The sequence below is a fragment of the Fringilla coelebs genome, assembly GCF_963513975.1.
Source record: "Fringilla coelebs genome assembly, chromosome: 6".
Taxonomy (NCBI): Eukaryota; Metazoa; Chordata; class Aves; order Passeriformes; family Fringillidae; genus Fringilla; species Fringilla coelebs.
Window position 1 is genome coordinate 44,663,923 of NC_140034.1, and position 12,392 is coordinate 44,676,314.

At 39.0% G+C, this 12,392-nt stretch overlaps 1 protein-coding gene across 3 annotated transcripts in view; it reads left to right on the forward strand.

Annotated features, from left to right (window-relative positions):
* Positions 1-12,392, forward strand: part of CHKA (choline kinase alpha) — a 36,994-nt gene that overhangs the window by 11,527 nt on the left and 13,075 nt on the right. For 2 of the 3 annotated variants that reach the window (XM_084207709.1, XM_084207710.1), the window contains 9 exons: positions 2,854-2,967; positions 3,594-3,727; positions 3,995-4,099; positions 4,466-4,524; positions 6,578-6,665; positions 7,547-7,655; positions 8,133-8,239; positions 8,558-8,639; positions 9,415-10,762. In XM_084207709.1, coding sequence (XP_084063835.1) covers positions 2,854-2,967; positions 3,594-3,727; positions 3,995-4,099; positions 4,466-4,524; positions 6,578-6,665; positions 7,547-7,655; positions 8,133-8,239; positions 8,558-8,639; positions 9,415-9,474 — 858 coding nt within the window. In that variant the 3' untranslated portion in view covers positions 9,475-10,762. Of the gene's footprint in view, positions 1-2,853; positions 2,968-3,593; positions 3,728-3,994; positions 4,100-4,465; positions 4,525-6,577; positions 6,666-7,546; positions 7,656-8,132; positions 8,240-8,557; positions 8,640-9,414; positions 10,763-12,392 lie in introns of those variants that run through there. The other variant, XM_084207711.1, reaches the window with a different exon arrangement.

Genomic DNA, 12,392 nt, shown 5'->3' on the forward strand with positions numbered 1-12,392 from the left:
AACTGGTTTTAAATTTTTTGTTGTTGAGTGACTGCTTTTGAAGTTTTGTTGAACTTTGTGAGCTTTAGCTTACTGGAACAGCGTCAATCAGTTGAACCAAGATTGAATTGAAAAATGTACTGGTTTGATACCTCAGTTTTATTCAAAGATGAAAAATGGAGATGGCTTGATTTCTCCTCTACCACAATCATAAAAAAAGAGTTAAAGTTATAAAAAAAAAAACCCCAAAAGTCCAAACAAACCCCACCCTGGTGACAGAAGCTCATAGAACTTTCACAGTACAGGAAACAAGGTTTTGAACTTCAGAACTTCATTTGTGGTATTTGTTGCTTGAAAATACTGATTCTCTGCTGATAGGTTTTCTGCTATTAATCTCATAGTGCTGAAACTTCACCGTTGAATCAGTGTCAGGATGGATTTGTTACTTTTCTTGTGTCTAGGTTATGGGAGGAGATGATATTCTTTAGAGATAATAAAATTCTCTGGGTTCACTAACAAAGTCATTGTAGCTTCTGAGCTGCCTGGTGTGTGACAATTGTCTAGACATTGGATAGTCTTCTGTAAGCTCATAAGGCCTTGTATCAGGAATTTATTTGTTTTACTATAGTTTTGCTATAATTAGCAGTAATTTTCTTTAGAATTTGACTACTTTATGTATTTTACAGTGAAATTTTTGTTAAGGCAGGAAAAAAGCAGAAGTTTCAGTTCCAACTGATGTGTATAAAGGCTTCTGATCTCTCCTTGACTATATGGGAGTTGCATTCTGGGAAAGTCTTGTAAAAAATGTGTATAATTGTTAGGTTTGAAATAAAACAGTGATCTCTAAGTATTCATTTAGAAACATGAGTGGTCCAATCTTCTCTAGAAATCTAAATAGAAGTGCTTATGGATGAATCTCTGAAACTGGTCAAAATTGAGAGTTTTAGATCTTTAAATGTTGTCTTGGCAGCATAACTATATTGCAAAGTGTTTGAAGGCATTGAGGTACATAATGTCCTTGGCTACAGAGCTTGATCCTTTGAAGCCACCAGGTGAACATTAATCTGAAGAGTCAGATACCTAGATTTGTTCCGTGTCCATATGAAGTATGCTACAGAATTTCTTTCATGTCCTTTCATAGCTTATTTCCATACCTACCCTGTGTTTGACTATAGTGTATGGGGTGGAGACTTGCTAAAAGGTCCCTTGGGTATTATGAAGGAGAAGCCTTTGTCCCTGAGATTACATGGATGGTATTGTTCCAAAACTCTTATTGGACTTGTGTTCAAATAACCATTTGGTTTCAGTAGAGGAAGGTTCTTCTAGTGCTTGTCACTTCTGATGCATGGAGAGATGCCTTAATGAATAACAGGGGCTTTTTGTACTTTCTGTTATCCAAGAATAGTGATATGGAAATAAGGAACTGATACCTTAATGGGAATAGACTTAAAAATGCCTGGTGTTGTACCAGGTGCAGTCAAAGTCAGTGTTGGTTAATAATAGAGTGGACATTCAGTAGCTTGTAACTAATTTCCTTCTTGGTACTTGGTATTAAGTTTCAGAACTGAATGCAAAGAGTTCTGACCTGTGATGGTGCGGGCATGTGAAATGATTAAAAACATATTTTTGGTGTGTTAGTGGATAAAGCGTTTGGTGTTTTGAGGAACTGGGATGAAAAAACAGTGGAGAACATAGATGCAATACATACAGATGCAAATTGTCATAAAGTCTCAGTGCTGCAGAACACAGTTACATGAGTCTTTACTACACTTCAATATGAAACACTAGAATTTATTGAAGATCTCAGAATAATGTGTGGGACAATAATAAAAATAATTTATCAATGGTGCTGCCTGGAGTGTACTCAAGAGTGGAACTTGTATAGAGTTATACAGTCTGATACTGTGTTGACTGCAATAATACAAAAGGGTCTATGGTCAGAAATACCTGAGAGGTTTCTTAATGTTGTGCTGCTCAAAAGTAGGCAGATGCTTGGCAGATCTTTGGGATTTGAGTAGAGCTGGATTCTGGTGAACATAATTGCTAGATGTAGATATTTATAATGTGATCTCTGTGCTTACTTACAGATAATCTTACCCATCCAGAAATCTACACTTCAGTGATTTTTAACTGTTTTTGAGACTAAATATTTCATATTTCTATTTACTTTTAAATTCATATTAAAAAGTTGTCTGCTTGTCCTTGTTATGAACCAAGCCTATTGATGTATGAAAACCTTAGAGAAAAGTTACTGAAACTTGAGGTATATTTGGTGGTAGAAAGGGAAGAACATTTATTCACACACACACACATATTCCTTAGCAGGAGCTTAAATTACTTCCTCACTTCAAAAAAAAAAAACAACAAAAAAACCAAAAACCTTGTGATTTCCTTTCATTAAGCACATTCTAAGTTGTTCTTCTAAATGAAAAGTGTTGTTCAATTCATTCACTTGTGTAGCTAAAATGTTCTTTTGAGAGGTAGTGTTCTGAAGAGTGTTAAAACAGTCTATGTAGGATAATATTTGTAGTTCCTGTGTTGTTTCAGTGGGATGAGCTCCTCCAGGAAAGGAATTTGCAGAGTTCCCACAGGGTTAGAGAGGAGAGGGTGTTTTGGTTTTTGCAGTTTTCCTTTGACCTGGTTCACCAAAATTAAGTAATATGGATTTTCTTCCCCAGCTTTAAACTTGAAAGCAAAATACTTGTATTGCTCCCATGCTGACTAAAAGTTATTAGTCAAGAAACTTTGATTTAGTAGAATGTTGTCTTTTCAAAGCTAGCCCTAAAATTTCTCACTTGGTAATAGTTTAGCTGTTGCACACACCCACGTTAATTTCTGTGCCAGCACCAACTAATGCTTTGATTTCTTTGGTAGGGAGCAGAAGCCATGGTTCTGGAAAGTGTTATGTTTGCCATTCTTGCAGAGAGAGCGCTCGGCCCAAAGCTGTATGGAATCTTCCCACAAGGGCGACTGGAGGAATTCATTCCCGTAAGTCCTGCTCATAATTAGTTAGTGGGCTGCTGGAAGCTGTTTTGATTGATCATGACAAGAAGGTCTCTGGACTGCCCAGAAAAGCAGAGATGTGGGAATGGAATACTTGGCTGCCTGTAGTAATTGCTGTCTGTAATTTGATACAGTTAGAGTGGGTGTTGGAGAGCCCCATTGTAGCTCTTGCCAGGGGGAGCTATCTAAAAACTCCTCAGCTCTAGCAGAGGCTAATAAATGAAGATAAAAAGCCTATTAGACACCAAACATAGCATGGGGAAGCTGTGGAGTAACACATCCCTTTAAAAGCAACAAGAGCAGATGCTTTTGATGTTCTTAAATATTTATACTTGATCTGCTTTGTAGATATTCTTAGTGTGAGATGTGATACTCCCCAGGTCTTGAATCTAGAAGTGAATTCATTAAGTTGTTAGTCAGGCTGGCTAACAGCTTTTCCAAAGGCAGCAATGTTGTAAGTTCATCTGTGAGCAAAAAAAAGAGTATTGTTTGAGTACCACACTAGTATTTCACACTATACTGCATGGAACCTAATGCTAGTGTTCATAACTAATCACAGTTCTGTAACTCATCAATTAACTGTATTGTAAGAATACTGTATTTTATTACAGAGCAGGAAACTGACCACTGAAGAACTAAGCTTACCTGACATATCTGCTGAAATAGCTGAGAAGATGGCCAGATTTCATGGCATGAAAATGCCATTCAATAAGGAACCTAAGTGGCTTTTTGGAACAATGGAAAAGTAAGTTATGCAATACTTCATGGGGAAAAAAGGTGACCTGTTGTAATTTTGATAAGCAGATCATTCTTCCTGAATGCCTGAGAACACAAGCTTTCACTGTACCCAGAAACTATCACATGAAGGACTTCAGTTATCTTGAAGAACAGTAATGTTTTCTTCAGCAGTTCTTTCATACTTCCTTGATTTTAGTTTAAATGGTATCATAGTATGGGAAGAATAATATACTCATTGTTACAAATCCTTTTTTATTGTCTCTTTCCTTACCAGGTATCTAAATCAAGTGATGAGAATTAAATTCACCAGAGAATCCCAAACCAGAAAACTGAACAAACTTCTCAGTTACAATCTCCCCCAGGAAATGCAAAATCTAAGGTAGGCTTATTTTGTCCATTACTATCTTCTAATCTCCACAGTTTCTGGATGGATTTTTATATACTTGTTCAGACATGTTATATAGTGTAACACTTTATATTCATCTTACTTTGCAAGCCAGGGATTCTTTTTGGTTCTGTGACCAACCTGAGTCTCATACAGATACAAAATTCTATGATGAAATTGCTGATCTGACTTACTGATCATGAAGTCAAACTTTATTGTGCTGATGTTTTGTTCCTAATTAAGAAAAGAGGCTGTTGCTGGGAGGGAATAGTGTTTCAAATTCTTACAAGATAATTACCTGGAAGCACAACTGAACTTAGTGATTTGTTACTTAAAAGATGCTCTGTTGCTTTTTTCTAGATCTATGCTTGAAGCTACTTCTTCACCAGTTGTATTTTGCCACAATGATTGTCAGGAGGGTAAGCTGTTAATATTTCAGTATTGCTCAGTGACGTACTCTTGAGCCTTTTCTGGTGGTGACTTGTGTGCTTCTCTGAGAGGTAGCCACGTTGTGGAGGTACTACCTTGACTGGTGTGCTACACTACCAAAGCAAAGTATGGGCTTCTGCAGCCCTTACAAGTTTTTTCAGAGAACTCGTGTCATGACTGGGTTAAGCCAAGAATGTACTCATGCTCTGTTAGTAGAGGTCAGCTGATGATGGGAGCCTTATGTGTTTTCTGTTTAGATCATGCCTTGCTTTGCTGCAATATACATGATCAGAGTAGGGTATACTGGAATCATTCTAAAAGAAAGATGCCTAAGAAGTGCAGTGAGTGGTGAAAAGGGAGAGTAGGGCAGTTTGATGTGGCAGTTTTTAATTTGTACTGGTAAGAAACATTAGGAAAACCTTATCCAACTTTTTTTAGTGTTGTCTGGGAGTCATGGAAGGAATAACAATTTTCCTGAAAAAGATGAGGAGGAAGCAAGTCTGAAGGTGTGTTGGGTATGCTGTGTCACCTGACCAGTGGGTAAGCTGGGCTGAGCTGGAAGGATGCTCTAGCAGGACTGTGTGCAGGGCTGTTTGTTGTCACTGGGCCCAGCTTTGTCAGCTACGGCAGAGGAACTGCCCTGGAGGGTAGACACAAGGATAGGCAGCACAAGGGGAAAAGGCCACTTGCCTGAGATGTCAGTAGTGGAGTTTGAGGTCTCCTTGCTGATGTGGCAAGGTGCACTACTGGAGGTGTCTGAGCATAATAGGGCTGAGGCAAGCTGGGGTGCCAAGGGGTTTGGGGGATGTGTGTGAAATACTGTGCTTTTTTTTCTCTTGCTGCAGGAGTGTGGCATGGAGAACAGATGTACTTGCAGAGTCACACTACTGCAGAACTTGACATTGCTCTACATTTATTTACTAATTGCTACCTGACAGAGGCAGACTTCATGTCTTTTAGATGAGTTATAGTGACTGTGTGACTTGAAAGACACATAAGCAATTGCCTAAACATTCTGTACAGGTACTGGTTCTGCCACATATTAGAACAGCGGAGTGATCAGACTGACTTTCAGGCTGCTGAAAAGCAATTTCTGTCCCAAGTGTTGCGTGATCAGTGATAGTGCTATGCTGATATAAGAGATGCTGTGAAATTTTTAGATATCAAGCTGTGCAAAGAAACAATGCAGCAAGGACTGCTAAGGCTGACAGGGCCACCTGAGCCAGCTGCAAGCTGAACTGGGGAAAGAGGATCCTTGGGAACAAATCTGCCTCTCCCTGTACAGAAAAAACTTTCTTGCTTTCAGCTTTACAAGGCAGAGCTATATATCTCAGCTTCCAGAGAGCTGGTGAACAGCCAGTGCAACTTGGCTTTAACTAAACCCAGCTAGCAACTCAGCCCCACAGACCCACTCAGTCTTCCCACTGAGACTGGGAAGAGAATTGGATGGGTAAAAGTGAGAACTCACAGGCTAACATAAAGGCAGTTAATTAGGGAAAGCAAAAGCTGCTCAAGTAAGCAAACTAAACAAAGAAATTAATTCACTGCTACCCACAGGAAGGCAGGTGTTCAGCCATCCCCAGGAGAGCAGGGCCCCATCACATGCAACAGTGACTTGGGAAGACAAACACCATCACTCCGAACATCCCCTCTTCCTCCTCCTCCTTCCCACCCTATATAGTGAGCATATAGTATGGAATATTCCTTTGGTCAGCTGTTGAGCTGTATCTCCTCACAACTCTGCCTGCACCCTGGTCCCTTTTTGGGCTGGACTGTGAAGCAGAAAAGACCTTGACTCTACAGAAGCACTTGCTCTACAAAAACATCCCTGTGTTATCAACACCGCAAATCCAAACATAGCCCTGTGCCAGCTACTATGAAGAAAGTTAACTACCCCTGCCAAAACCAGCACAACTCTAACTTTTCAGTGCAGATATAAGGGATAACTAGGATTAGCTGAACAATGTTTCTTGAGATAGACAGTATTGCTTTTTTTCTGATTTTCCTGCATTATTAAATATGCAGTATTATCTTAATTTTCAGGTAATATCTTACTTCTGGAAGGCAGAGAGAGTTCAGAAAACCAAAAGCTGATGCTTATTGACTTTGAATACAGCAGCTATAATTACAGGTAAACACTTTATTTTCTCTTCAGCCTGGGAGTGTGTTCCTTTCTGCATGCTGCAGGGAGGCCAAGTGCTGCATTACTGATTGTTTGTCTATTTTAGTGAATTGCGTTCTGCCTTGATAGTGGTGGTTAGCAAATATAACTAATCAAAACAGTTCTGATGCTGTTGAGTTTAGGCACACAGCAGAAGCAAAGTTGTTGTGGCTTCTTGATTGTTCAGACTAGAGGGTTTGTTATGCACAAATGGCATCTTGCTTGTATGTCAATTTCTTTCTAGTGGGAAGCTGAGGAAAAGGGTAGATATTGTGTGCATGTGTATGTAGGGCACCTTTGCTTTTGTGTTTTTTCTTTCTGTCCTTTCTAATGGCTTTTTCATCTATGCAGATGAGAATACAAGTTTTTCACTACATGGTTATGCAACATGCTTGTTTTTCTTCCCTAGTTAAGAGTTTTTAAGGATGATCTAACTGTATCTAGCCACTGGGATTAAACCACCATCCACCAGCTGGAACATAATAAAACAGTGAATTCCAAAAATGTAAAAGTGGAATATGTTGAAAATTTTAATATGATCTCTTTGCCTGCAAGAACCCCAATGTTAGAGATGTCTGACTTCACACTGAGATGTACTACATACTCAAGTATTTTTACTGTGTCCATTGGTATAAAGTTTGGTAGCAAAGTCTAATATTTTCATGTAGCTGATAGCTTTCATTCTTAACTGCCCCTCTTTACTGTTTCATAATAACTTGCAAGAAGTTGTTTGCTGGTTATCAATTCTCCACCTCCAGCAAAACTGCAGTAAATTCTGCAGTAAATTTGGCTTAAAAAAACCCCAGACTACCAGTTTGCAATTATTGAGGTACTTTGTCTTTCTTTTTCAGAGGATTTGACATTGGAAATCACTTCTGTGAATGGATGTATGATTATTCGTATGAGAAGTACCCATTCTTCAAAGCCAGTGTTCTTAAATATCCTTCAAAGAAACAGCAGGTAGACACAAAAGACATAGTTAAATGCCAGTGTCCAGTCTTCATATCTTAACTCTTTTTCAGTTCCCTTTTGGACTTACTGTGTCCCAAGATATTTCCTCCATGACTTCAAGTGTAATACTTTGTCTAATCCTGACTACCTTTTCTTTAAAAATCATAGTCACTGAATAGCTATTCAGGATAGAATATTTACTATGTGCAGTGTACCCATCTACCACAAAAAGTCCAGTAGTTGTAGACTGCAACTATGAAATTAGTTGGTAGTAGCAATATACTACCTGTCCTAATATTACAACTTTTCTTAAACCAGAGTTTCAAGCAATTGTTAGGAGCACAATTAACCTTAAAGCTAACTCCAACACTGTTGATGGTTGGAAAAAAATAAATGCCAACTTATTAGAAGGTCTGCCTAGGCCTGAAAGAAAAAAATGTATCTTGAGATGAAAAGTTGTAACTCAGTTGTTTACTTGCCTTCCAGCTTCATTTCCTCTCCAGTTACCTGTCTGCATTCCATGATGGCTTTGAAAATCTGAGCGATGAAGAGAAGTCTGAACTAGAAGAAGAAGTGTTGGTAGAAGTTAACAGGTAACCTGCCTTGTACAACTGTATCTTCAGACTTCCACTGACTTGTACATATCTCACTAGTGAGAAACTTGAGCCAAGAGAGATTGAAAGCTGTTTATATGGGGTAAAGAACAATCTGTCCACTGTAACATTAGATATGTGATACACACTAATAGTGAACAGAATACTACTCCATGTGGCATTATTTTTGTAGTATCATAGTTGAAGAAAAGATGTAGACATCCCCCAACTAGGGAATACTGTTGTAAGAGGATATGGAAATAAGGTGTTGTGACTTAGCTAGGTATTTATTTTAATAACATAGCCTTGTAATTTCAGGTTTGCCCTTGCATCACACTTCTTCTGGGGTCTGTGGTCTATTATACAAGCAAAGATTTCATCCATTGAGTTTGGGTACCTGGTAAGTTTTATAATTGTAGCTTTACACAAGTGAAAGCAAATAATCTAAATAACCCGTGGTACTTTATTGAAAATGCAATGGAATGGCCTCTCACAGCAACTAATATCTTCTAGGTGATGTAAAGCTTTTAAAAATCCATTTGTTACGAGTTTGTGTCCTTTCCTTAAGAATGTAAACAACATGTAAGATCATAAAAACTTCAGAAATTGTTCCCATGGTTATGTAGGAAGTGTACAGCCTTGTGTCTGGATACATTGCAGCATTATTCTGCAATAAGACATCCCAGGCAAGAGAGAGGCCAACATGCAGTGAGAATTTCAAATTAAGTGCAAACTCAAAGTGCACATGTTGTCCCATGGTGATGTTCAGTGTGCAGAAATATCTGTGCCAGGTAGCAGCTTGTACTTGAGATCAGTCCAGCTCTTGGTCTGTGCTCAGTGTGCTGTAAAGTGATAGGACTGGAAGGTACATGGAATATCTTACTGGAAGTGTTGCAGGAGCCAGCCTTTTCAGTGGCTTTTTAGTACTTGTTTTTTTTCTGGCATTTTGGCAGCAGCTAATTGTGTTAGAGTTGAAACAAAACTGGAGGAAATTTTAAGAAGCTGGAACACCTCTGGAGAGATTATCCTTCTTAATAGAGCCAATTAGTACATTGAGATGATGGATTATGAAAGTAACACAGTTAATTCCTCATTGTTTCCTCATTGTTTCCCCATCCCAAAAAAGAAAACAGTTGTTTCCTGTATTGAATACTGAATGTCCCTTATTTCTCCAGGAATATGCGTTATCCAGGTTTGATGCCTACTTTGATCAGAAGAGGAAGCTGCAGGTGTGAATGTGGGAGGAGTGGCCTGTTGGTTACTGTATGAAGAGGGCAGCTGAACAGAACTTTCACTGTGCTTAGGCTACTGTATCTCTAATGAAGGTGTCACTGAATTCCAGTTCCTGGGAATGCAGGTGTACAGTACTGAGGACTATAAAAATTACTTGTTTACAGTTCCGTAAATAGTTGGAATGAGACTGGGAGGCAAAAGTAAAATACAACCATGCAATATCTTTAAATCTTTTTAATCTAGGAGCTATTTTGTATTATGGGATAAGCTTAAAATTAGGTGTCAATACCACATGCATCAGAGCAAACTTGCTGTGGGTACATTTTTGGGGGATGCTGGCATTCTGGTTTGTGTTGTAAGTGGAACAGCTGTAAAAGCTGATTTGTTGTAGACACTGCCTCTAAAGGAAAAGCGAAGGAGACAACTGCTAAACTGTGAAGTAGGCTTAAAAACTTACTGTGAGTTTAGGTTCACCATGCCCCAAGAACACTATCTTCAAAGCTGCTGATACATTACACCACTTTAACCAGAAGCAACTAAACACATTGAAGCAGTGTGCTTTAAAGTGTGAGTGACGCACACAGGAATGTTTCTCTTAGGCTGGTGTGCCTGGGAAGTGAAGTATGAATGAGCTTTGAACTGGACATTCTGAAGGAGTTTGTTTTGAACTGTTTGCTCCATGTCATTCAAGAATATGCTTTAGCCCAGCCTGGTTCTCTTAAAATGCTGTGTCCTGCACAGGGGGTTCTGTGGGCTGGCAGCACGGGGAAGAGTGCCTTGAATTGCTCTAGCAGCTCCCCAGAAAACTGGATTGGCATTGACAGTACTGGTAATTGAGGCCCATCTCTCTTCTTGTGTTGCCACAGTATATGGCTGTAATAAATAGAGCCAAGGACTGTGGAGAGCACTTCAGGAAATTGCTGTTCTGCCCATCCAGTTCTTATGTGGCTTGAGAGGTGCTTTTCTTGCGCCTTCAATTCTCATCATGTTCCAGGAATCCAGTGAAGTGGAGCATCTTGTGGGGAACAATAACATGTATATTGAAACTTGAGTATAATCTGTGTACATGCCGTCTAAAGACTTCTTTTGATTTTTGGGAGCTTGTTTATTTTGAATGTTATTTGTTTGTGCTTTCTAACACACTGTATTATAAACAAACTTCTAAGTTTACCCTTTTTGACTTGTATAGCAAATACTGTTTGAAGCGGCTGAAAAAATGCACAGCATTTCATGTACTGTATAGCAGAACTTGTAAAAGCTGTCATGTTACTCTCTTGTACAGAGAATCATTTTCCATACATTCAGTTATTAATACTTTATAATAAATATAAAGCACTTAAAAACACTTCTGTTGATATTCTTGAGTCTCTGTTACAGCTGCAGGATAAAGTAGATGCCATTTCTGGCCTTAATATCTGTTGAGTCCTTGCAAAGGCAGACTGAGATACAGGCTTAGCGCTCTGGGATATATCTTCTACTTAAATGTCTTCAGCACTTATTGTATAATTGAATTCTAATAGAAAGAAAGGTGTTTAAGGCAAGCAATGAAAAGCAGACTGGACATCAGTTTCTAAGTCTATAGCTTTAGAGGTGGGAAGAGTTTTGGTTTAAGCACTTCACTCTATCTGCCCTGTTGACTACCCTCAAAGCAAAGTTAAAAGGTACCAGCACACATGGAATTTTACTACAAACTGTGTGTGTATGAACAGTCGGGTCTTTTCTCTAGGCTGCTGAAGGCTTCATTTACAGTATTGTTGCACACAGCAAACCCAGTGGAAATGGGAGTATACGGAAAAGGTGTGGGAACAAACAGTTCAGAATGAGGCTTTGCAGATAGTTTAAAATATTATTGATATGTAGTAGGTGTCTGGAATCTTGGAAAGTATTCCAAGGGTAAATTCAAGTTCTTGAGAAACCACGCATGGATACTGACTCATCTCTTCACATTTCTCAGAACCAAATAGGGAAGGGGACTCAGTCACAGTAGTGCTGACTGTAATAAAAGGTGTGATTGGAGGTGATCCCCTTTAATGAAGTTGCATTGTCTCTTAAATTCAGAGAGGAAACTCAGGTTCTCTGGTGAGATGCTTTGGGTAAGGCCCAGAACTGCAGTTGTACACCAGCACTTCCAGCGTGATCTCTCAGGGTGAGGAAAGACCTTGAAGGAAAGCAAAGCATGCTCCAGCATGTGCCTTCTGTAAGGTAAATTGTTTTTTAAAAAGATGCAATGCCCCTGAGTGTGGTGTGGTAACTTGGTGGGGGTATAGGGAAATCAACACCTGTGAGAAGAGACAATGCTTAGTTACTTCCTTGTATTTTTTTCAGACTTGCCTATTGATGGCAAGTTCCTTCTGTTTTCTTGGAGAACTTGGAGTAGATAAAGGAACTGGAGTAAAACCTTCTCCTACTCATAGTCCCTGTATGTTGAAGCTGATTTATAGGCTGATAAAGCAGCTATTTAAATGTGTTGGCACTCCATAAGACTTAGTATAAAGCTAGTTAAGTATTTCTTAGTCTTTCTGATTTGCTTTTCAGAAAGGCAGTTTAAAAACTACTGATTGATCCGCCTTTCAGTTAATTTGTAAAAACAATTTGTGCTTGAGCTCTTGCTTGAAACAGCTAGGTTTTATCTCCACTTCGTGAATTCTTGTCCCTGGACTCACTATTAACTGGTGAAAATGTGACTTTTGGTAGAAGAGTTAAAAGAACAACATTTGTTACTTTTAAAGGAAGCTATTGCTTCCTTTAGCCAGACAGCTCATCTCAGCCACCACTTAGAGGTAATTCAGTGAGTAATTGCCCTAGTTTAGTGTGTACCCCCATCACTCCTACAACAACTTATATCTTCAAAGCGCCTCACTACATCTCATTAAGGATTTTCCCTGCGCAGTCCCAGGGCCTTCTCTTTAACTGGAAAAAT